Consider the following 22,759-nt stretch of genomic DNA (forward strand, 5'->3'; position numbering starts at 1 on the left):
GATGCACAGTGTTAAGAATTTAAGGCAAGACATGAACTTTGGAAGTCTAGTTCTAAAATTCGAGCTCTTAATCACTATACTATCCTGTCTCCCTGTTTTTAATTTCATGAGATTCTGCCAAATTCGTTTTCAGTGTTTTTATTTATTTATTTTTCCTTTCTGACACCTGTAAATGGTATTTTATTATTTATGTATTTGTTTATATATTTTAGAATCACCCTTCTTCTACAGTACTTTTAGCCACTAATGCAAAATGCTTCTAACTATGATTGGTGCTTATCAATTGATTTAGTTTTCAGGAAATTAAAAGAAAACAATTTTCACCCACTGTTTAAAGTGTGACATCATTAGTTTTTGATGTAGTGTTCCATGATTCATTGTTTGCGTATAACACCCAGTGCTCCATTCAATACGTGCCCTATTTAATACCCATCACCAGGATTTTTTTTAAGATCACTATTCCCCCCACAAAAAGATTTCAGTCAAAAAGCAAAAGGGAGAATAGAGATCGAAGGTTAGCACATATCTCCATACCTCCACTTGAACCATCAGGCATCTCTGTCGCCTTAGCTTGACGACATAACCATAAACATCTACTTTGTTTTCTGCTTCCAGACCTTCTAGCATGGCATCAATTCCAATGTAAGTGCCTGTGCGTCCAACACCAGCACTGACAAAACAAACAAACAAACAAAAAAAGTGAAGGCATGATTGTGGCAGGGAAATGAGTGGAAAAGCTGACGGGGTGAAGCAGAGGAAAAAATAGAAGTTTCTCCTCACAGACTGTTTCCCAAAACAGCAATTGCCAAAGGGAAGGATGTCCCTAACAACCTCAAGGCAAGGACTGGAATAGCCCTGGTGCCTGCTCTGGGGATTCATTTACCTGCAGTGCACCACAATGGGGCCGCTGAAGAAGTTGCTGAAAGCGTTCACTCTCCTTCGAAGCTTGAGAAGCAGGTGAGGGTCTTCAGGCACCCCATGGTCTGGCCAGCTGGTGAACTGAATGTGAGTCACCTCTCTTCCGGTGGCTTTCTCTTTTTTCTAGGCAAGAGATAATATTTTCTTTGAGGTTTTTTTTTTTTTTCAAAGCAAACTACCTGACAAATAAGTGGAAGGGGGGCCAGTACCAGAAAGTCCTCATGCAAGTTTTTCAGCCATGACAACATTTTCCTTTCCAATGAATAACCAGTAGTTGAGATGTCATGCAAGGTTGGCATGCACTGACCAGTAAGCAATAACTTACCAGTGAGGTAAGTAAGGTATGGTAAGTTAGCTGAGGCTGCTAGGAACTTTCATGCTGCCATGCCAAAAACAAACAACAAACACACACACCAAAAAAATGGGGGTGTTGGTGGGTGGAAAAAGATATAAAGCAAAGCCCATTCTCACAGCTGTTTGAAATACTTCCACTTGGTAGGCCAGGACATTTTCTTCATGTGAAGAAAGTCTGATAAATTATTCTGTTAATGCTGTATTTCTTAGGCTGTCTTATATTAGAAATGTCAGGGAGGGAGACGACGGGGGAGCCAACTGGGAAAAGGAGACAACTGGGGAAACTCAGCCCCAGACTACAGCTCACATTTGTCCCAATTTCAAGGTAACCACTACAAAATGAGTAATTCATACTTCTCTGAGCTGGCATGAAGAAGAAACCCCTACATTTACATAGCAGAAGAAACAACAAAACTTGGTTGGTTGTAATTTTCTGTTGGGGAAATAATTATATTAAATAAGAATAATAATGAGACCAATCAATATAATCAGATCTACATATGATCCATATATATGGACAGGGGGTCTCATGCCTAAATCCATCATGTATTTTAGCATCAACTATTGATTGGGACCAATTGTCCCACAGCTCTCTGTGGGCACAGTAGTTAGTAAAGCCATGGGAGCCTTAGAAGTCCTTGGAAGAAACACACAATTGTTGGGGGGTATTTTTTGCATCTTTAACCCGTTTTAAGATACATTCACATCCATAAAGTTCATTCATTTAAATGATAAAATGTTTTATTATATTCCCAGAGTTGTAAAATCCTCACCACTATCTAATTACAGGACATTTTCATTACCCCCCAAAAGAAACCCTTACTGATTAGCAGTCATCCCTCCTCCTGCTTCATTTCCCTCAGTTCCAAGCAATCCTAATCAATGTTCTGCCTCCATAAATTAGCCTATTCTGGACTTTTCATAAAAATGGAATACTAGGGGTTACCTGGGTGGCTCAGCCAGTTAAGTGTCTGACTCTTGACCTCAGCTCAGGTCTTGATCTCAGGGTTGTGAGTTCAAGCCCCACATAGGGCTCCATGCTGGGCATGGAGCCTACTTAAAAAAAATAAATTAAAAAAAATAATAATAACAAAAAATGGAATCCTATAACATGTGTGAGGACCTCCATTTTAACTATTATCTAAGGCCACACTGACAATTTTCTTTTCCAAACTAAACATTTCATCTTTACTACATAGTTAGAATTTTGTATTTCTTACAGCAGTCTCTAATTGTGCCATTTGTTTTTTGGTTTTGGTTTTGGAGCAAAAAAGTTAGGTTTATTAAAGCATGGGGACAGGACCTGTGGGCAGAAAGAGCTCTCTAATTGTGCAGTTTGTGTAAGTACTCTTTCCATAATAGTAACAGGCCCATTGAGAAAAGGGCCAGTTTATCATTCATTCAATAATTCAATCATTTATTCAACACCATTAGTGAGCTCTTTTCTTTATATGTCAAGTCACAGCATATAAAGAAAAGGAAGAGAAAATCTTAAGCAGGCTCCATGCCTGGCATGGAGCCCAATGTGGGGCTTGATCCCATGACCCTGAGATCATGACCTGAGCCAAAATCAAGAGTTGAACGCTTGACCGACTAAGCCACTCAGGTGCCCCTACAGATACTTTTGATATGATTTGGACAAATACTACTTTCACCAGTGATTTAACTTGACCCTTTTGGCTTGTGTTATTGTTCTAAGGTAACCCTTCCTCATGTAGGTTGTTAAAAATATTTTTTCTTAGATATATTATAATTTCTTACATTTAATTTCATTCCATAATTGTATTTTTAGACAACTCATATAAAAATGAAAGTTAGGTAATAAAACAAACTCACATTTGTAATGTTCAACTTCTGAATGATATAATCTGGACATCTTTTGCGCTCGGTGATCTTTACAATGACATCTCCGAAAGCCCGTGTACCTTCTTCCATTGATGGCCAGTACTCTGCACACTTGTTCTATATTTCAGAAAATAATAATAATTTTGTTTTTTCATTAAAACAAATTTGTTTTTGGAGATTCTTTAAAAAACAAAACAAGCAAAAATTATTTATCTGAAATTCTCAAAACATTTGTGTATTCTCCTTTAAGCACAAATACACCCTAAGCTGTGATGCTTGAAATGTATTCCATTTCCCATTAACGTGTCCTGAAAGATTTCTTCATACTACTTAGCAGAAGGATGATCTTCCCAGGCTTAGCTGCATATCAAAAGGGGATGGGCTCAGTTGTCAGCAAAAATGATGCAGTTGCATGTGGTTAATTTCAGGCTGGAGGATAGGGAGGCTTTCACGCTTCCTAAAGTCCTATTACATGAATTACCACCTATCTGCCCAAGGACAGTTTTGTTTTAAGTATTCACAAGTACTTGTGAAATCAGCACACTGAAATATGCTAAACTTATAACAATACTGCAAAGAAATGGGAATCAAATGTAAGTCCCACAATTAAGCAGAAACACTTAAACTTTATTCATATATACATTTAGGTATGTACATATTTTGTTTTTCTACATGTATGAAAAGTTTAAATCAAGTGTTATATTGATTAAAATAGAAAACTGTCCGCTTTAGTCATCAAGCACATATATGTGGGGTTTTTTTTTGGGGGGGGGGTTTGAAATGTGATTCAACACTCTCTTTTCCTAACCTCAATCTTCACACTATGACTCTTACCCTGTTTCCTTCTTCACATCGAGTGACCATGACAATGACCGTGGCTTTCTGTTCCCAGATCATCCTCCAGAAATCATCAACAGTTTCATCCCTGGGACCTAGGAGGTAAATAAATGCCAACTGATAAATATCTTCTTAAAAGTGCTATGAAACAACTTTCAAAAAGAATGTTAGACTATCAGATAAATTACCTTGTGCAGCAATGTATTTCCTGGGTTCTTTGAAGCCCTGTTCAAAACACACACAAAGGTGTATCATTTATTGAACACTCAATTATTCATTTGCATGCAAAATTGTGAGTTAAAGGATGTTGATTTAGATCCACCATTTCTTGGTTGCGGATTTCTCTGAACATTTTCAAATTTTAAAGGGGATTTTATTAACACGTGGTCACCCACTGAACTGTGCAAAACATATTAGCATTTACAAACAATATTCATGGCTTTCATGTGTCTTTGCTATATACCCAAAACAATTTTAGAAACTAGATTTCATCCTCATCTGGGATGGTGCAGCAATTTATAAAAGTAATCCAGACATTCTCATATTTTATGTCCTGCCAACCTTACAACACCATCTGTGACAATTTAAACCATCGTACAAGCCATATATGAGTTGCTTTTGGGATTTTTCCTCAATTTCTTTCAATAAATCGTTCTGAGATGATCCACACACTTCTACCATTTATTTTTTTTAAAGATTTTTATTTATTTATTGAGAGAGATAATGATAGAGAGCACGAGAGGGGGGAGAGTCAGAGGAAGAAGCAGGCTCCTCGCCGAGCAGGGAGCCCGATGCGGGACTCGATCCAGGGACTCGATCCAGGGACTCCAGGATCATGACCTGAGCTGAAGGCAGTCGCTTAAACAACTGAGCCACCCAGGCGCCCCACACTTCTACCATTTAACTAGTGCTGGGATAGACTGCGGATCCCCTAGACTCCTTCTCTGCCATTGTAGATAAAAGATACAATAACTTTCATTTAATTACCTACAATGTCTGCTTTTTCCATTCCTATTATCAAAGCAAAGGAGTACAGAGTCAGATAAGATATTGTGCTAATTTCTTCCAAATTATCCCATATTCCTTAAATTTACCTCAACAATCAGAGAAACCCTTCAGAGAGATAACCTTTGCCCATTCGATGAAATATAGTTACATGCGCCACAAAAATTCAGGATTAATATCAGTAACTTCTTGAAACTTCTATCTCATAATGTAGTATTATTCATATATTAACTTATTCGACACTTATTTATTGAGGGACTATAATATGTCAAGTGACTATCCAAAAGCTGAAGACATGCTTTTCAGGGGCTCCCAGCTCTGGTGGAGAAAAATAAGTATTAACTCAATACCATAATTACCATAGATATTTGAATAGAAATTCTAAGTTTTTTTTCAGAGACTACCTAAATCCTTATAAAATCTGTTTTCAATTTTCTTTGAAAAACAATGTGGAAGAAACACTATGTACTAAAATAAAGTTTATCAGTGCTAATTGTGAAAACTTACAGAAGTTACCTGCAGAATCAGTTAAAATAGAGGTTAAAATTATGACACATACTTGTAATTATCTTTAGACCATGACCTCACATTTTTAAGTGTTGCTTGTCATTATAAACAAGCCTTTTGATGATCGTATTAAAAAAGAATAAAGTAAGAAATTGAATTGTGAATATCATGAACACATGTCAATGGAAGAGATATTTGTTGCTTGGGATAGAACTTGCAGAGACAACAGTAAGCAAGGATACAAATAGTGTCATGTATCAAACAAAGTGGATGGGAGTCGAGACATTTGCACTGGTTAGAGTGCCATCCCTAGGGACAGAATGCTTGAGAGGATAAATCCCAGCTCTGCTTCTACTTGCAAAAAATGGTGAAGACGCATGTTTCAGAAACGATCCAAGTAAAAAATATTTTTAAATTCTGCTATAATTTTACGTAATCCATGTGTATAGGATTGAATAACATTCCTCAAAAACTCATATCCAGTCAGAATGTCAGAATGTGATTTGATTTGCATATAGAATCTTTGTGGAAGATGGGGCTCTACGGACTGAGGACAGGCCCTCATTCTAACGACTGGTGTCTTTATGAGAGAAGGGGGACATAGTGATGTAGAATCACACAGGAAAGAAGGTCAGATTAGGGTGATACAGCTGAAAGCCAATGAAGGCCAAGTATTGCCAGGAGCCACCAGAAGCTAGAAGAGGCAAGGGAGGGTTTCCCTCAGACCCTACAGAGAGAGCTTGGCTCTGCTGACAGCTTGATTTCAAACTCCTGTCTCCAGAATTTTGAGAGAATAAATTTATGTTGTTCTAGGCCACCCAGTTTTTTGGTGCTTTGTTATGTCAGTCCTAGGAAACTAATACATCATGTGAATAAATAAATAAATAAATAAATAAATAAATATGATTTGACCATTTTGCCTACTTCACTGAAAGTTTATATATTCACGTAGATCGAAACAAACCTCAATTTCAATTTTTTTCTCTAAGAAAAGTTTGTGAATTACCCTATAAACCAGCATAGACAGTAGTATGATATACACTTTGTCAACCATTTGACTTTCAAGACAATTTTTGTTCGTTACTCTTTTGGCAGTCTGTGGAAATAAGCCTTCTTCATACATTGCTGGTGGAATGTAAATTGGTACAACTCTAGTGGAGGACCATTTGGAAATGTCTTTTAAAATTGCAAATGCATATTCTCTTTGACCTAGAAACTCTTCTTTTAGGAATTTATCCTAGATATACTAAAACCCAGTGTAAAATAATGAGTCAAGATTATAAATTGAACCATTGTTTGTAAAAGCAGAAGATTAGAAAACACATTTAATGTCTATTAATATAGGAACCGATTAACTAAATCACAATTCAGCTACAACATGAATGACTCAGAAGATATAAAAAAAGATGTAGAAATGCTCTACATCCAGGCTCAGCAAGCTACAACCTTGTCTGATTTTGTAAAAAAAAAAAAATTGGAACACATTCACATTGCGTATTGTCTCTGGAAGTGTGGCAACTAAACTTCAGAGCTAAGTGGGTGTGACAGAAGTGCTATGTCCTGGAAAACGCAAAATATTTGTTGTCAAGTCCCTTACAGAAAAAATTTTGCTAATCCTTGCTCTTGTAGTGATATTTTACATATATATATAATATATATATAAATACATATATATTACATATATATTAATATATATATCACATATGTGTATAAAGCATGGCACAGAAAAATGTGAATATCATGTTAAAATTTTTAGGTAAAGAAGAGGATAAAGAATGTTGGCATATTCTTGTTTATAAAGAAACTGGCTGGATCAATAAGAAACAACATAGAGGTTACTTCTTCTGGTAAATGGGAAATGGGGCAAATGGTGGAAGGAAGATTTTTTTCAGTCCCTCTCTATTTTTATACCACTTAATAAAAGTGGTATAAAAATAAGTTATACCACTTAACTTTTTTTTTTAAATTGTGCAGTGCTTTATTTATTTAACAATTATATAATAAATAACATTTTAAAATATTTTGGATACATTAACCATATGCAGCATTCCGTTTTGGGTAAATATAATGAACAAATGATCTGGGTCAATGAAGAACATCTCTGCTGAAATGCAATGTTATATAACTGGAGCACAATAGTTTGGAGTCAGGCAAACATGGGTTTGAATCCCAACTCAACATTTTACTAATTGAACAAGGGCAAGGATAACTAATTCACCAGAGCCTCCCAGTCCTCACCTCTTACCTCTACAGTGAGCATGGCCAGGGAAAATGTGGGGCTCTTAAGAGAAATACATACATAGATCATTTTGTCTAATATCCAGCACATAGTAGGCACCAGAGTATTTTAATTATTAGTATCATTTTTTGGTAGAGAAAAATTCTATAAAATACCTAGTACCAATAATAAATAATATTTCTTGCAGATATTAATGATTTTTTTGTTTATCTCAGTGACCTTAGGGGTTTACTTCAAACTATTTCTTTTTTTTAATTAATTTTATTTTATTATGTTATGTTAGTAACCATACATTACATCATTAGTTTTTGATGTAGTGTTCCATGATTCATTGTTTGCCTATAACACCCAGTGCTCCATGCAATACATGCCCTCTTTAATACCCATCACCGGGCTAACCCGTCCCCCCACCCCCCTCCCCTCTAAAACCCTCAGTTTGTTTCTCAGAGTCCGTAGCCTCTCATGGTTCGCTTCCCCCTCCAATTTCCCCCCTTCATTTTTCCCTTCCTACTATCTTCTTCTTTTTTATTCTAATAATATTTCTAAAATTCTGCCATGACAAAGAAGGACTGAATGGAGTGCATAGATACAAAAAAAATGAAAATGATCAATGGCAAAACAACAAAGATAGAAAATAATCTGGCAGTTATGCATTTTTACTCACATCAATATAGCTGGCATTTATATAATTTGACCCTGCATCTCCATTTATATCAGAGAGTTCAACACGGTTATAGTCATCTGTTCGAAGAAAAGAAATATACATAAGTGACATAATGAATAATCAAGTAGCCTAAATATATAGAGATCCAATTCTCAATGAGTACTTACAAGGAAGGATGTCAACATAACGGTTTTTGTTCTGGTTAAAGGGTTTTCGAGCATCCTTGATAGAAAACTTGCTGAACACCCGTGGAATGCTCTGAAAGACATGAAGATCCTTTGGGTCATAGCAGATTCAAGAAAAATAGTTTTCCCCTTGCCACTTATCATTTTGAGCAAAAGAGACATCCTATAACATATTTCCTTTATGCTGATAAGCAAGCTGTTTCTGGTAATTGAAATTAACACTATTAGAAATTATGCAAAAAACACCTAAAAAATGAATGATGGGCTACTTTGAAAATAAAACCCATGAGTGAGAGCAAGTTCAGAATTGATCACCACTTTAAAATTCATTTAAAAATACATACTTGGATATTTACCTAGACTACAAGTACAAAACTGGCCAAATATGTTTTGTGACACAACTTCATAACTGATAATGATACAATGAAGAATTATTTTGAAATATTTACTAGTTCCATAACTATAAGTCTCTCTTCTGTTCTGTAAATAAGTTAATAATGTCTGCTTTAACTATGTTGCAATATTAAGTGGGACAAACTACAAAGGCAAATAGTTAAATAATACATTTAAAATGGAATGATCTTGATAACTGAGTAAATTTCTCATCATATATCAAGAAGAGCACACACCTGAAATTCAGCCAGAAAAAGTCTTCCTTCATCAGCAATCTTCCTCTTGTAAGTTTCCAATAAAATATCTGCATGGATTGGCTCCACACTCATCAGTTGTTTTTCATCATCTTTAAACATATTAAGGATTCATGACCAGGGTTATGTCTATCTTTCAAGTGTTCACACAAATTTCATTAAATTTGTAGCTTAGATTAACACTTTGCTTCCTTCCTCCTCACACATATTCTACCTGGAAAATCTCACTCACCTACAAAGATTCACTTATAAAGCCATGACTTCTAAATGTTGTGCTCCAGCCCTCTTCTGGGCTTTATATTAACCTTTCAGACTGTCTCCCAGATTTTCCATACAGTTATCCCACATGTACCTCAAAGTCAAAACGTTAAAAGTAAAAATTATGTTTCCTTGACTCTAGTATTTCAAATCTCAGTAAACAGGATCACCATTCACAAACTAATTTAAGACTGAAACTTCCACGTGATCCAAGATTTCCCTCCCCATATCCAAGTCCAAGTAGGTCACTGGGTGCTTTCAATCCCTTTCAATCCCTCATCCATGTAACTACATCCTCCGAACTCCTCTCCTTGTCTTAGTTTTTCCTCATGCTGATTTATTTTAAACTGCCCCAAAATTAGTCTTCTGAAATACAAATGTGAGCATGTAACTCTACTTGTTAAAAAATTATAACACTATTATTAGTGTTCCATTGCCTAAATCTAAAGTTTAAATACTTAATGTAATATAAAAATTACTGTACTTATGTGTCTATATTATAGCTATTATATTTTCCTTTTTCCTTTTTTAAGTTATTATGAAATTTTGTAAACATACAAATAAGAGAATATGATTAATACCCTGATACTCAGGACTCAGCTTCATTCGATATTCCCTTTACACTAAGCTATGAACAAGTTGTGCTTATCTGTTATGCTTCCAGGGTATGAAACACATTATATGCCATGCTTTTTTAATAACTTAGTAAGGAGTAAAAATACATATTAACCATAAAGAGCTGCAGTTGTATATGGCTCCTAAAAAATAACAGTTTCAGAAGAATAAGAGAATGTGAACTGTCATACATATAAAAAATAATTTTCTTCTATTCACGTTAATGTTCTCTATCAGGTGAAGAAAAAAGATGTCTATTAGGGTTGCACATTTTTCTTATTGTCTGTGGAAATTTTCTATCCAAATACTCTTATCAAATTAGCCACGTGCAGTTGCTTCTTTGGGTTGTTGGGAATCTCTGATATTCATTCATTCTGAACGTAGGGCCACCTTTGAGGTTTTATGGAGTCTGGGTAAGTTCTAATGCATGCGAATGGACAATTAGTATCAACTTTGAGATAAAAGTCTTCTTTGACACTTCCTAGTCTGCCTTGACACCTTGAAATTGATTCCTCTTCTCTGCTCAGGACCTTGTTATTCTTGTGCTCTTCATTCTTCCCTCAGTCTAAATTTTCAGAACATTTTACCTCATTCATGCATGTATTTATTGACATGTTTTGAATTCCATATACTCAGATAGGTACTGGGGATAGAGCAGTGAAATGAGAAAGAAAAATCTCCCTATCTTCATATCCCTATCTTACATTCTAGTTAGGGGAGGGGAGTTAACAAACAAATAAAATATACAATACAATATCAAGTAGTGATAGATTTTGCAATGGGAAATAAAGTTGAGGAACTCTAAAGAACCAACCCTAATGCTTTTGCCTACTGATTTGGTACCTGCTCTTACAGAGGGAAACCCTTTGGAGACAAATTAAAATAAGACAGAGGAGTTCTTAAATTTTTGCTGTCTTGAATATGAGAAAACAAATCATTTTCTTTACTGTAAACATAGTTTCAATCTTTATCTCCATCCCTTCTTACTGGATCAAAAATCACATTTAAAAATTTAAAGAAATAATGTAAAAGTTGAAAAAGAAGAGAAAAAATGGAATTCCTTTTTCTCTCCTAAGTCAAATTGCAATTTTGTGCTGTGCCCATAAATGAGCCTTTAGTGGAAAAGCCACATCCCACCCTTGCAGAGACTTGAGCACACTTACTACCTCCTCCTCTATGAGACTTTCCATCTGTTCATCCATCCACCACTCCCTCATTTGTTGATCTAATGTCTTCCCCAATCTTAGAAGACCCAGATGCCTGCCTTTCCCACTCATAGTCTTCTATCTTTCCATAGAACCATACACATTCCATCACTATGGCATTTACCAAATTGCTGTCATATTTGTTGATATTTTTGTCATCCTCTATTAAATTTTAAAACCTTTAAGAGCAGAGTCTGTTACTTGGTCACTGCCATATTTTCATTGTTGGCACAATATTTGGCATAGAAAATTCATAGTACTTACTGATCTAATATATATATATTATAGAGATATATATTATATATATATTATATATTATACTCTATATACTCTCTCTATATATATATATAGAGAGAGAGAGAGAGAGAGAGAATGAACTTAAGATTCATCATTGTATCAACAGAGGAAGTCCAGATTATATTTTTTAAAAATGTTGAATTCTTATTTAAAATGAATGGATTCAAATGTGAAGGGGATATTCACCAGTAAAAAATATGTATACTTACCCCTTTCAACAAGTATAACCTCTTCTTCCATATTGCTGTGAAAATAAAAAATGTAAGGTTGTTTTATTATTATTATTTTTTAAGAAACACAGAGTAAAGTTGGGATTCAATTTATATTTACTGAATGTATTGAAGGAAGGAGGGAGTGGGAGCAGGGAGAATAGAGAGGAAAGGAGAGGAAGAAGAGAGAAGAGGGAAGAGGAAGGGAGGAAGGGGAGGGGGGAAGAAGGGGAGGGGGGAGGAATGAGTATGGCAGGGGAGGGAGGAAAGAATGAAGGAAAGGAGATGGAGGAGAGAGAGAGGAATAAAGAAAAAGTAAGGGAGGAAGAAACCAACCAGGAGTTGTCTTCTAAACTCAGTTAAGACTAAATTTTTTATTTTAAAATTCTTGTTTTTCATAAAATGTAGTTGTTCCTGGCCAAGGGAATATATACAATTCCTTAGATAGTTCTCTCTTTTCTTTTTGCCTTTATCATTTCTAGATCCCTCGGACCTACTTTGTACTAAAAGAATAAATATCTATTCTTTTCATTGACTATTATTTTTAAAAATCCATAACATTATTAGTAAATGTAGAAAATATTTGTATTTACTATAAACCAAGAAGACCACACTAAGTTTTTGATCAAAAGTCACTGATGAACAAAAAGACAAAAAACAAAACAAAAAGAGGGCGCCTGGGTGGCTCAGTTGGTTAAGCGACTTGCCTTCGGCTCAGGTCATGATCCTGGAGTCCCAGGATCGAGTCCCGCATCGGGCTCCCTGCTCGGCAGGGAGTCTGCTTCTCCCTCTGACCCTCCCCCCTCTCATGTGCTCTCTCTCTTTATCTCATTCTCTCTCAAATGAATAAATAAAATCTTAAAAAACAAAAAGTCACTGATGAACTGGACTTCTTGCTACTTCTCATTCTTTACTTAACTGGTTCTAAACTTGCACCATAGATGGATGCTTTCATCATTATTACTATTATTTTTCATTTTGAAATCAACTCTTACCTGGACCTCTTGTTGCGCAGGTCATAGATTTTATAGAGAACATAGAGCAGGCATAAGAATGTCACAATGATCAGAAATACCAGAAATATAATCAATGCTCTAGAATTATCTAGAAATGAAAAATAACACATGAATAAATCTTATTATGTCAAATATTTTACTGGGTTTTGAATATCACCTTTAAAGTACTTTCATTTTCATGTGTTCATTTCTTTTAAGACTTTCAAAAAAATAAAACTTTTAGAATGAGACCAAATACAATAAATTCTTGATTTTGTGTATTTTGCCTATATTATTCAAAACAAATAAAAACACCTAATATTTTAAGGGAACAATTAGAATATAGAAGAGAAACTCTCTTTTCTTCCACAAAATACTGTTCCTTTATGCAACACTATCATTTAAACTTAATTCTCTTTCTTTCAGTCATTCCATTTTGAAGGGATAAGAGAGGTAATCTAGTTATTACAAATCTCAGAGAAAAACTCATATAGTTTAACTTTTGCAGAAGCAGATAGCCTCCTAAAGGGATCAGAAAGACTTCTGTCCTACACAGATAAAATTTCCCACCTACTCACTAAGGTATAAAATCAATTAACCAAGGGACAAAAATTGTTTCATTCTACCATTAAGATTACTTATCCTGATGTAAATTTTCACCAAAGTTTAACATGAAATCATGCCCTTCCCAAGAGAGAAGGCAGAGAAAAGAGAATGCTAGAGGAAAACACAGGCAGTAACCTCTTTGACCTCAGCCATAGCAACTTCTTACTAGACACATCGCCAGAGGCAAGAGAAACAAAAGCAAAATGAATTATTGGGACTTCATCGAGATGAAAAGTTTCTACATAGCAAAGGAAGCAATTAACAAAAATAAAAGGCAGCCTATGGAATGGGAGAAGATATTTGCAAATGACATATCTGATAGAGGTTTAGTATCCAAAATCTATAAAGAACTTCTCAAACTCAACACCCCCCCCACCAAAAAAAAAGAATCCAGTGAAGAAATGGGCAGAAGACATAAATAGACATTTTTCCAAAGAAGGCATCCAGATGGCTAACAGACACATGAAAAGATGCTCAACATTATTCATCATCATGGAAATGCAAGTCAAAACCATGATGAGATAACACCTCACACCTGTCAGAATAACTATAATATTAACAACACAGGAAACAATAGATATTGGTGAGGATGAGGAGAAAGAGGAACCCTCATACTCTGTTGGTGGGAATGCAAACTGGTGGAGCCACTCTGGAAAACAATATGGAGGTTCTTCAAAAACCTAAGACTAGAACTACCCTACCATCCAGCAATTGCACTACAGGTATTTACCCAAAAGATACAAAAATACAGATTTGAAGGGGTGCATACACCCTAATGTTTATAGCAGCATTATCAACAATACCTAACTATAGAAAGAGTCCATGTGTCATCAACTGATGAATGGATAAAGAAGATGTGGTGTGTGTGTGTGTGTGTGTGTATATATATATATATATATATATATATATATATATATATATATGTATATGCATGCAATGGAACATTACTCAGCCATCAAAAAGAATGAAATCTTGCAATTTACAATGATGTGGATGGAGCTAGAGTGCTTAGTGAAATAAGTCAGTCAGAGGAAGACAAATACCATATGATTTCACTCATATGTGGAATTTAAGAAACAAAACAGATGAACATAGGGGAAGGGATGGAAAAATAAGGTAAAAACAGAGAGAGAGAGGCAAACCATAAGAGACTCTTAACTATAGAGAACAAACTGAGGGGTGCTAGAGGGGAGGTGAGTGGTGGGATGGGCTTAATGGGCGATGGGCATTAAGGAGGGCACTTGTGATGAACACTGGATGTTATATGTAAGTGATGAATTAGTAAATTCTACTCCTGAAACCAGTACTATGCTCTATGTTAAACTAACTCAAATTTAAATAAAAACTTGGACAAATTTTTTAAAAAATAAGTAAAAAATAGATGTTATCAAAGTAAATAAGAAAGTAAAATTTTATTTAAATAAAGGTAGAAAATAATAATAACCCTCTGGGAGGGTCACAGAATGGTTCTCCGACCACCATGCAACACTGCCAGCCTCCCTCGCTGGCGCCCTGTGTTTCCCGTTCTGTGTCTCTCTGAGTGAAGCGGTCTCACGTCTGGCCTCTTAATTTGTGAGTGTGAAATGTCCAGTTGCATCTATGACCCCCAAGAGTAGGTGCTGCAGCTATAAGCTATCTGCATGCTTGGGAAAAAAAATAATTCAATGAAGCTGTTTTTATTGTAAAGAACTATAAAAGAAAAGTACTTATATGGAAATAAAATCAAAGCGATCTGGCTGAATTTGGTGGGCATTTCATACTGGGAGCTTTTAGCTTAAACCTCTGAGCAGAAAGAACTAAAACTTTACATGGGCCTTAGGAAAGCAGCTTGGAACATGAGTTTTATATCTTTCTTCTTTTGAAAGACTTCGGAAAATAAGGCATTAGTCCTTGTGCAGATGCATATGTGAGGAAGAGAGTAAGACTGAGGCACTGCAATGATAGCATTAGAAACCGCCTACGGTTGATAACACAACACATAGAGATTTAAATAATTTAATTTAATTTACAAGCCAACAAGCAGAGAAACTTAAAACAATGAACTAAGTCTTCTTCCTCCATAGGATCAGATCAATGGGCAAGGTTAATAACTCTAGAAAGAGTAGAAGCTAATATTCTTGACATATATGGAGGGAACTATAAGGAGAGCCGAAAATAGAAATGGTGAAAAGTGGTCGTCTCAGGGAGCAGGACAGAGAGTGGGGTGTGCTGACAGGTACCTGGTTATTTTCATTATTATGATGACATTAAATTTAAGTGATTTTTTTTCTCTCTGCAACTTTATTTTGATTAAAATATGTAAAATATTAATGATAAAAAATTAAATAGCCATATTGTCATTAAGCATTATCTTCGCTTTAGTTAGATAAATCAGGACAGATCTGTATCTAATGCTTGCTTCTACCAAGCGTACCTTGGATTGACAGAATAAGATAGAATAAGTAACAATCTCTAAAACAGTACATCAAACAAACATGTTTTGTAAACAAACATGAAAAGTGTCATAAACCTAATCATAATTTAAGTCTCTACAGATAAATCCTCTTATGAATTATTTTATGAAATCAACAATCCTTTAATAATTGAACCTCCTAATTGAGTTTAAAATACTGTATTTTACAGGGAACAAACTGATGGTTGTCTATGGGAAGAGGGGTGAGAGGATGAGAAAATGGGTAAAGGGGAGTGGGAGGCACAAGCTTTCAGTAATGAAATGAATAAATCACTGGAATAAAAGGCACAGCATAAGCAATATAGTCCATGATATTGTGATAGTGTTGCATGAAGACAGATGGGAGCTACACTTGCAGTGAACATAGCATAAAGTATAGAGTTGTTAAATCACTGTGTTCTACACCTGAAACTAATGTAACATTGTGTGTCAACTATACTCAAATAAAAAATTAAAAATAAAATAAAATATTGTATTTACCTATACATGTTTTTACAGGCAACTTAAAATATTATGTTTATGGAAAATATATGAACATTTAAAAATTAAATAGAAGTATAAATGAAAATAAAGCTTTGTAAGTGTTAATATATATTTTGATATAAAATATAATAAGTAGCTCTGTAATGACTTACAAGATGTTGATTGAGAAACACTTTGTGCAGTTCCATTAAAGTCCCCATTGTTATAGTAGACCTGAATTTCAGTAGTAAAAGGGAAAATAGTTTTCTAATGTAAATTTGTTTATCATAATGTAACACACACATTACTTCTCATAAAATGCTGTTTATTTTAATTTAAAATATACAGGTTAACTTTAAAGACTGAAACCAAGGTTAGGTCAATATTTTGTTATCAAATATTTTTTAAAGAAAATATTTAACAGTGAAAAAGACAAAGAAATCTCAGCCTATTTGCTATAATAATAATAATAATAATAATAATGGTTATAATCAGCAAGAATAAGTGAAACTGAAGGAATAACACCCAATACATCAAAATATTCAAATCTTAAAGTTAAAATTCCCTATCTAATATCTTTACATTTTATTTAAAAGGGAAATTTTATCATATACTGTTTATAAGAGTTATAAATAAAATGCACATATAATTTATAAAAATAAATAGAATATAAAAATCACAATACTTATATTTATAAAGTATAAACATACTTAGTTCACAAGGGTTAAAATGATAAAGATTGATACCCCCAGGGTACAGATGCAGGGTATAATCTACAGTGTTGACCTAACTGGCATAACTACCTGTGTCTCATAATATTGAATACAAATAAAACCAACACAATTTAGTGATACAAGGGAAGCTGAAAGGAGCAAGAAAGCAATAAGAAGCTTTGGCAAAAAACAAATTTAAGGAAAAATAAATCTGAATAGTATTATTAAAAGATAAACATGGCAAATTTAGAAAATATATATCTAAGTTTTTATCCTTCAGTAAAATTTAGCAAATATAGTACTCACAGAATATTTATAAACATTCATTATACATTGAGCTATAAAAAATACTTTATAAATTCCCAAAAGTAGGAATTGTAAAAACTAATTATCTTTTTTTTTTTTTTAGTGGTGGGGTAAAATTTAAACTTTATAAATGAATATTCTTTTTTTTATAAGTTTTTCTTCTTTTTTTAATTATTATGTTAATCACCACACATTACATCATTAGTTTTTGATGTAGTGTTCCATGATTCATTGTTTGCGTATAACACCCAGTGCTTCATGCAGAACGTGCCCTCTTTAATACCCATCACTAGGTTAACCCATCCCCCCACCCCCCTCCGCTCTAGAACCCTCAGTTTGTTTCTCAGAGTCCATAGTCTCTCGTGGTTCATTTCCCCCTCCGATTTCCCCCCCTTCATTCTTCTTTTAAAAGCTAATAATTAATAACAATAAAAATCCAAGCACCAGAAATGTAAAAACACTCTCTTTAAAAACAGATAAATTAAAAACTCTTCCCAATTGCAATTATAAATTCTTTGGAAATTATCAATAAGAACATTCTACTCTAAAAATCCATTCATTAAATTTTATGTCAGTCATTCAAAAATTAGTAATAAATAACACAGACATGGGATACAGTCAAAATTTTACCAAAGGACAGTTCATAGCTTTAATTCTTTTGTTTTGTTTTGTTTTTAGATAATAAAAAAAGAAAGAAATGGACAAAAAGCACTTTCAATCCCAAATTACCAGAACATAAAAATAAATCTACAAAAAAGAAGAGTAATAAATTAACAATGATAAAAACAACTTTATTAATCTATTAACCAGAGATTACAATGATGACTAAAGCTAAAATGATTGGTCCCTCGTGATAACATAAAATGATGTAGTGGAAACAGAAAAAAACATGAAAATGAATTATGATGGTACATGCAATGAAGAAAACAAGAGACAATCTTTTCGAGGGTGGGGAAAAGAATGGATAACTAAATAATCGTATACTAATAAACATTTTAAGAATTTTTGTGATAATTTTTTTTTTCTCTAAGTTACCAAATTACCCTTCCTGTAACAGTATATGAAGTGACTGCTCTTAAGTCTCACAATACTGGGCATGCCCTTCTTTTTCTTTGATGTTTAGTAGGTGAAATATGGTATTGACATCTCTTTTTGTTTTAATGGGGTTTCTTTATTTACTGTTGAAGATAAATATAGTTTTTATTGTTGCTGTTATTGCTCTTGTGGTAACATACTTTTTACCTCCTTTGCCCAGTTTTATTTGGGGAAGGTTTTGGATATTAGTGATATTAAACTCTTTGTCATATGAGTTGCAAATTTTATTTCTAGTTTGCAGTTTACTTTTTATTTTTATTTATAACACTTTAAGTGATACACAATTTTTCCTTTTATTTTTTATTCAGCCAAATTTATCAGTTTTATTTCTGATTTGATGGAGATTTAAACAGTCAATAGTTGACTGTTCAATATAATGTTGACAACTGGCTTCATATCCTTTACCACTTAAATGTTTATATATATAATAATTCTTAAAATACATGTAAATTCCTTTTGACCCAATACATTTATTTCCAGGAATTTATTTAAACAGAAATGATTGGAGACACATTCAAAGATTTTGCTATTTACCTGTAAGTGTGTTTATTGATTGTTGTTTATAACAGAGATGAAAACAAGCACAGTTAATAGAATGTGATAAAGCCATATGATAGAATCTTATGCAACCATTAAAAATTGCATAGTAGCAGAATATTTAACATGGAAAATGTCCATGATATAGTGATATATGAAAAACTGTGTGTTCAAAATGTTGATAACATATATGCTGAATATATATATATATATGCATTACATGTTACGGAAGTTGTGAGGTAATGGAAAATATATATAGGTCTTTGCCCTTGGTTCCTGGCACAGAACTCCTGAAACCCTTATAATTTCCCTGGTGATAGGAGTGTCTTTCATTCTAACGAGATGACTGGGTGGGCTCCTGGATGGTTCCTGCATAAGGGTCAGTCATTGGAAAGATAAAGCCATGAGTAGAAGCTTGGAATTTTCAGTCTTGCCTCCCATTCTCTTAAGAAGGTAGAAGGGCTGAAAATGAAATTAATGATTGATCACATCTACATGATGAAGCCTCCTTAAAATCTCCGAAGAACAAGGTTTGGGGAGCTATCAGGTTGCTGAACACATCCACATCAGGAGGGTGATGCACCCCAACTTCATGGGGACAGAAGCTGCTGTACTTGGGGCCTTCTCAGACATCACCCTATTATCTCCTCATCTGACTGCTCATCTGTATCCTTTATCACTTCTTTTAATAAACTGGTAAACATGAATAAGTATTTCCCTGAGTTCTGTGAGCCACACAAACAATCATACCTCAGGAGAGCCTGATTTGTAGCCAAATTGAACAGAAGTTGAGGATAACCTAGGGACCAACTACTTGCAATTGGCATCTGAAGTGGGGTGGGAGGAGTCTTGTGAGACTAAGCCCATAACCAGTGGAATCTGCCACTGTCTCGAGGTAGATAGTGTCAGATTTGACTTAAATTGTAGGACACCCAACCGGGGCCACGAAGACTCGCTTGATGTGGGGAAAAACCTCCACAGATCTGGAGACCAGAAATGTGGTGTTGCATGTGAATAGCACAGGAGATTCACAGAGAAGAACACACAAGAGAAGACTGAACTGAGGTTTTTCCCTATGACCAGGACAAAGACAGTCTTTTCATTTTAGAAGTACATTCACAAAATATGATCAGTACACAGTAAGCTTACAGATGAGTTTTTTAATTCTCCGTATTCACTGGTATTTCCTAATATTTATTTCTACTATTTTCTAACCTCAGTGTACCTGTAAAAATATTTTGTAACTAAGAAAGTCATGTTAATAAAGATAAAAAGTCAAGGTAAATTTAAAAATTTGACAAAGTAATAATCGACTACATAAAATGTTGTGCTTTTTGTCACAGAAGCAATAATTCTACTATAAATAAATCATATTGAAGGTAAAAAATATTCCAACAAAGTATTTGCTTGACACCACTGTTTTTAGAACTAGGGATGCAAAGTTTGGAGTTAAACATTTAAGACTTTAAATGTGATTTCATTAGACACAGTTTCTCAAGCACACATGAACACTGGTCTTAGTATGATTTAAGTATGATGTAACAATCATTACAATGCATATCAGTCCTATAGTGATTATAGAAATTATAATCTTACCTCAAATTCATATTTTGTTAAATATTGAAGATTGTTTAGAAAGAAGTCACAAGTTTTTTTTTTATCCCTTTGAACGAAACTACTTCCAATTTTGACTTCCAGATGGTAGTAGCCATTCCCGGGGCCATTAAAGTTGATAGGAGACTCACAAGCCACAAGTATACTATTATCTGACTTCAGTGAAGCACGTAAGTTCCTGACTTCACTTGGAGCTATCAAAATGAAGAAAGATTTGTTACTTTAATCACTTTGTAAATGCATATTTAAATCACTTGGCAATACATGTGTACAATATAAATTATTTTAAGTGTTAATTTGGGAGTTATAGATGAGGAGATTATAATAGTACATCCATCAAAACGCCGTAACAAAACATCTAAAAATAAACCACCTAGTCATTCAATGAATATTAGCTTATATGTTGTACTTGAAGTCATGAGTGTCTATGCCATCCCCTAAGGGGAGTATATAGAATTAGAGAATAGAAGGAAAGAGAGGGAGGTGAAGGGGAGAGGAAGAAAGGGGCAGGGAGAAAAAAGAGGATGATATAGGGACCCTGAAGGCCTATATACAGTCCAGCACCACCATTTTTTTTTAGATTTTATTTTTAAGTAATCTGTACACTCAACATGGGGCTCAAACAATCCCAAAATCAAGAGTTGTACACGGTACCGACTGAGCCAGCCAGATGCCCCCAGCTTCTCTGTTCTTGAGATGCTTCCATCATCATAGTAACCACCTACCTGGCTGCATTCTTCAGGAGCAGGATTAAATTATCTTTGTTTTCCGTGACTTCACAGAAATTTAGAAAAATAACAAAACCATAAAGTTCAAGGATCTGGACTTTTAAAACCAGAACCTAAATGACCTTAAATTTCACTAAGAACATTCTGCATCCAGCCCTGAATGAGACAATTTTTCTTCATGAGCCTGGTGCCAGTTAGGGTTTCTGGGGCTGCAGATACTGCCTTACACAGGGGCAATTTCTTCCTTCCTGGCTTAATGGAGTTAACACTCACCTCAGAGACAGATCTAACTTTAGATCTTGGAAACTATGGAGACATCATACAGGTGGCAAGAGGCAAATGGCTTTGAAAGGAAACCTCAAATGGAAAATATGCCATAAAATAAAATAGTAGGTAGCTCAGTGTAACAAAGAGAAGAAAATGCCAATAAAATGTTATGTTTTATAGGATGTTTTGTCAGGTAAGCTGAGGTTAGCAAGTGAACGCTTTGCTTTCAAAGTGAGACATTATTAGCTGTCTGGTTACAGTTAATATTTCTAGATAATAAAGAAAACAATAGATAATGTATTTCTATCTAAGTTGATTAGGTACCTAAATTGCCTGAAACCTTAAAAACTGTACCAGTTAATATGCCTTCTGCTTCATTCTTACAATTCTATGATGATGTATGTAGTATACAGAGAACCCAGGATAACGTTTTTAAATTACTGTGTTTTAAATCACTATAAACCCTGGATGTTAACAAATGTGCCACGTCAATGTGTTTCCCAAATGAAGCACAAAGATAGATAGCAAAGTTCATACTTTGCTCCTTGCCTTTCACAGAAAGAAGCAGCAAAGCTTACAACTAACCTTTTGTTTTTGTTCGAAAATCACATGTCACAGGATTTCCAACACGTTGCACTCTTCCAGTGGTGTAGGCCTTTAATGATACATGGTATTTGGTATAAGATGTCAAATTTCGCAGTTCATGTTGAGTGCTCTCTTTACGCAGATCACGGCATTTTTCGTCTTGGGGTAAATCATTTATAAAGTCATTAAAAGTCAGGATTGCCACATATTTAATTTGGTCTTTACATTAAATCATTTCGAGCCAACTCCAAACTGAGAGATTGAGAAATACATACATCCTTGGTGCTCAGAAGTACTGTATATACAGTTATCAGCAAATGTATTGAACAAATTCATTTATTATAAATAAACTCAAATACTCAAAAATATAATTTCATATAATTGATTTGAAACATAAAATATTTAACAAGTTCAAGTACATTTGTGAAGGTGGTCTTTTTCCTTTCTGAGAAAACACAGCCCACAGTGAATCTTATGAAAGTCTTGAGTTGTATTGTTTTAGAAAGAGTATTTTTTAGTGAGCCTTTTACTAATATGTAACCTTTAAATTTTGAACATTGGTATTAGCTACTGTTACGGATTTTAGGCACAGAATCTGTTTGATGACTAATAAC

General features: G+C 34.4%; 1 protein-coding gene across 5 annotated transcripts in view; it reads right to left on the minus strand.

Annotated features, from left to right (window-relative positions):
• PTPRC (protein tyrosine phosphatase receptor type C) overlaps nucleotides 1-22,759 on the minus strand; it is a 120,479-nt gene that overhangs the window by 14,636 nt on the left and 83,084 nt on the right. For all 5 annotated transcript variants that reach the window (XM_035010388.1, XM_035010387.1, XM_035010386.1 and 2 more), the window contains 13 exons: nucleotides 22,146-22,304; nucleotides 20,548-20,759; nucleotides 16,474-16,534; nucleotides 12,781-12,889; nucleotides 11,786-11,820; nucleotides 9,184-9,293; nucleotides 8,537-8,627; nucleotides 8,370-8,446; nucleotides 4,143-4,179; nucleotides 3,952-4,049; nucleotides 3,109-3,234; nucleotides 884-1,041; nucleotides 535-670 (listed from right to left, as the gene is read on the minus strand). In XM_035010388.1, coding sequence (XP_034866279.1) covers nucleotides 535-670; nucleotides 884-1,041; nucleotides 3,109-3,234; nucleotides 3,952-4,049; nucleotides 4,143-4,179; nucleotides 8,370-8,446; nucleotides 8,537-8,627; nucleotides 9,184-9,293; nucleotides 11,786-11,820; nucleotides 12,781-12,889; nucleotides 16,474-16,534; nucleotides 20,548-20,759; nucleotides 22,146-22,304 — 1,409 coding nt within the window. The remainder of the gene's footprint in view (nucleotides 1-534; nucleotides 671-883; nucleotides 1,042-3,108; nucleotides 3,235-3,951; nucleotides 4,050-4,142; nucleotides 4,180-8,369; nucleotides 8,447-8,536; nucleotides 8,628-9,183; nucleotides 9,294-11,785; nucleotides 11,821-12,780; nucleotides 12,890-16,473; nucleotides 16,535-20,547; nucleotides 20,760-22,145; nucleotides 22,305-22,759) is intronic.

This window comes from Mirounga leonina, unplaced genomic scaffold (genome assembly GCF_011800145.1).
Source record: "Mirounga leonina isolate KUSES-001 unplaced genomic scaffold, KU_Mleo_1.0 Mir_154, whole genome shotgun sequence".
Classification (NCBI taxonomy): domain Eukaryota; kingdom Metazoa; phylum Chordata; class Mammalia; order Carnivora; family Phocidae; genus Mirounga; species Mirounga leonina.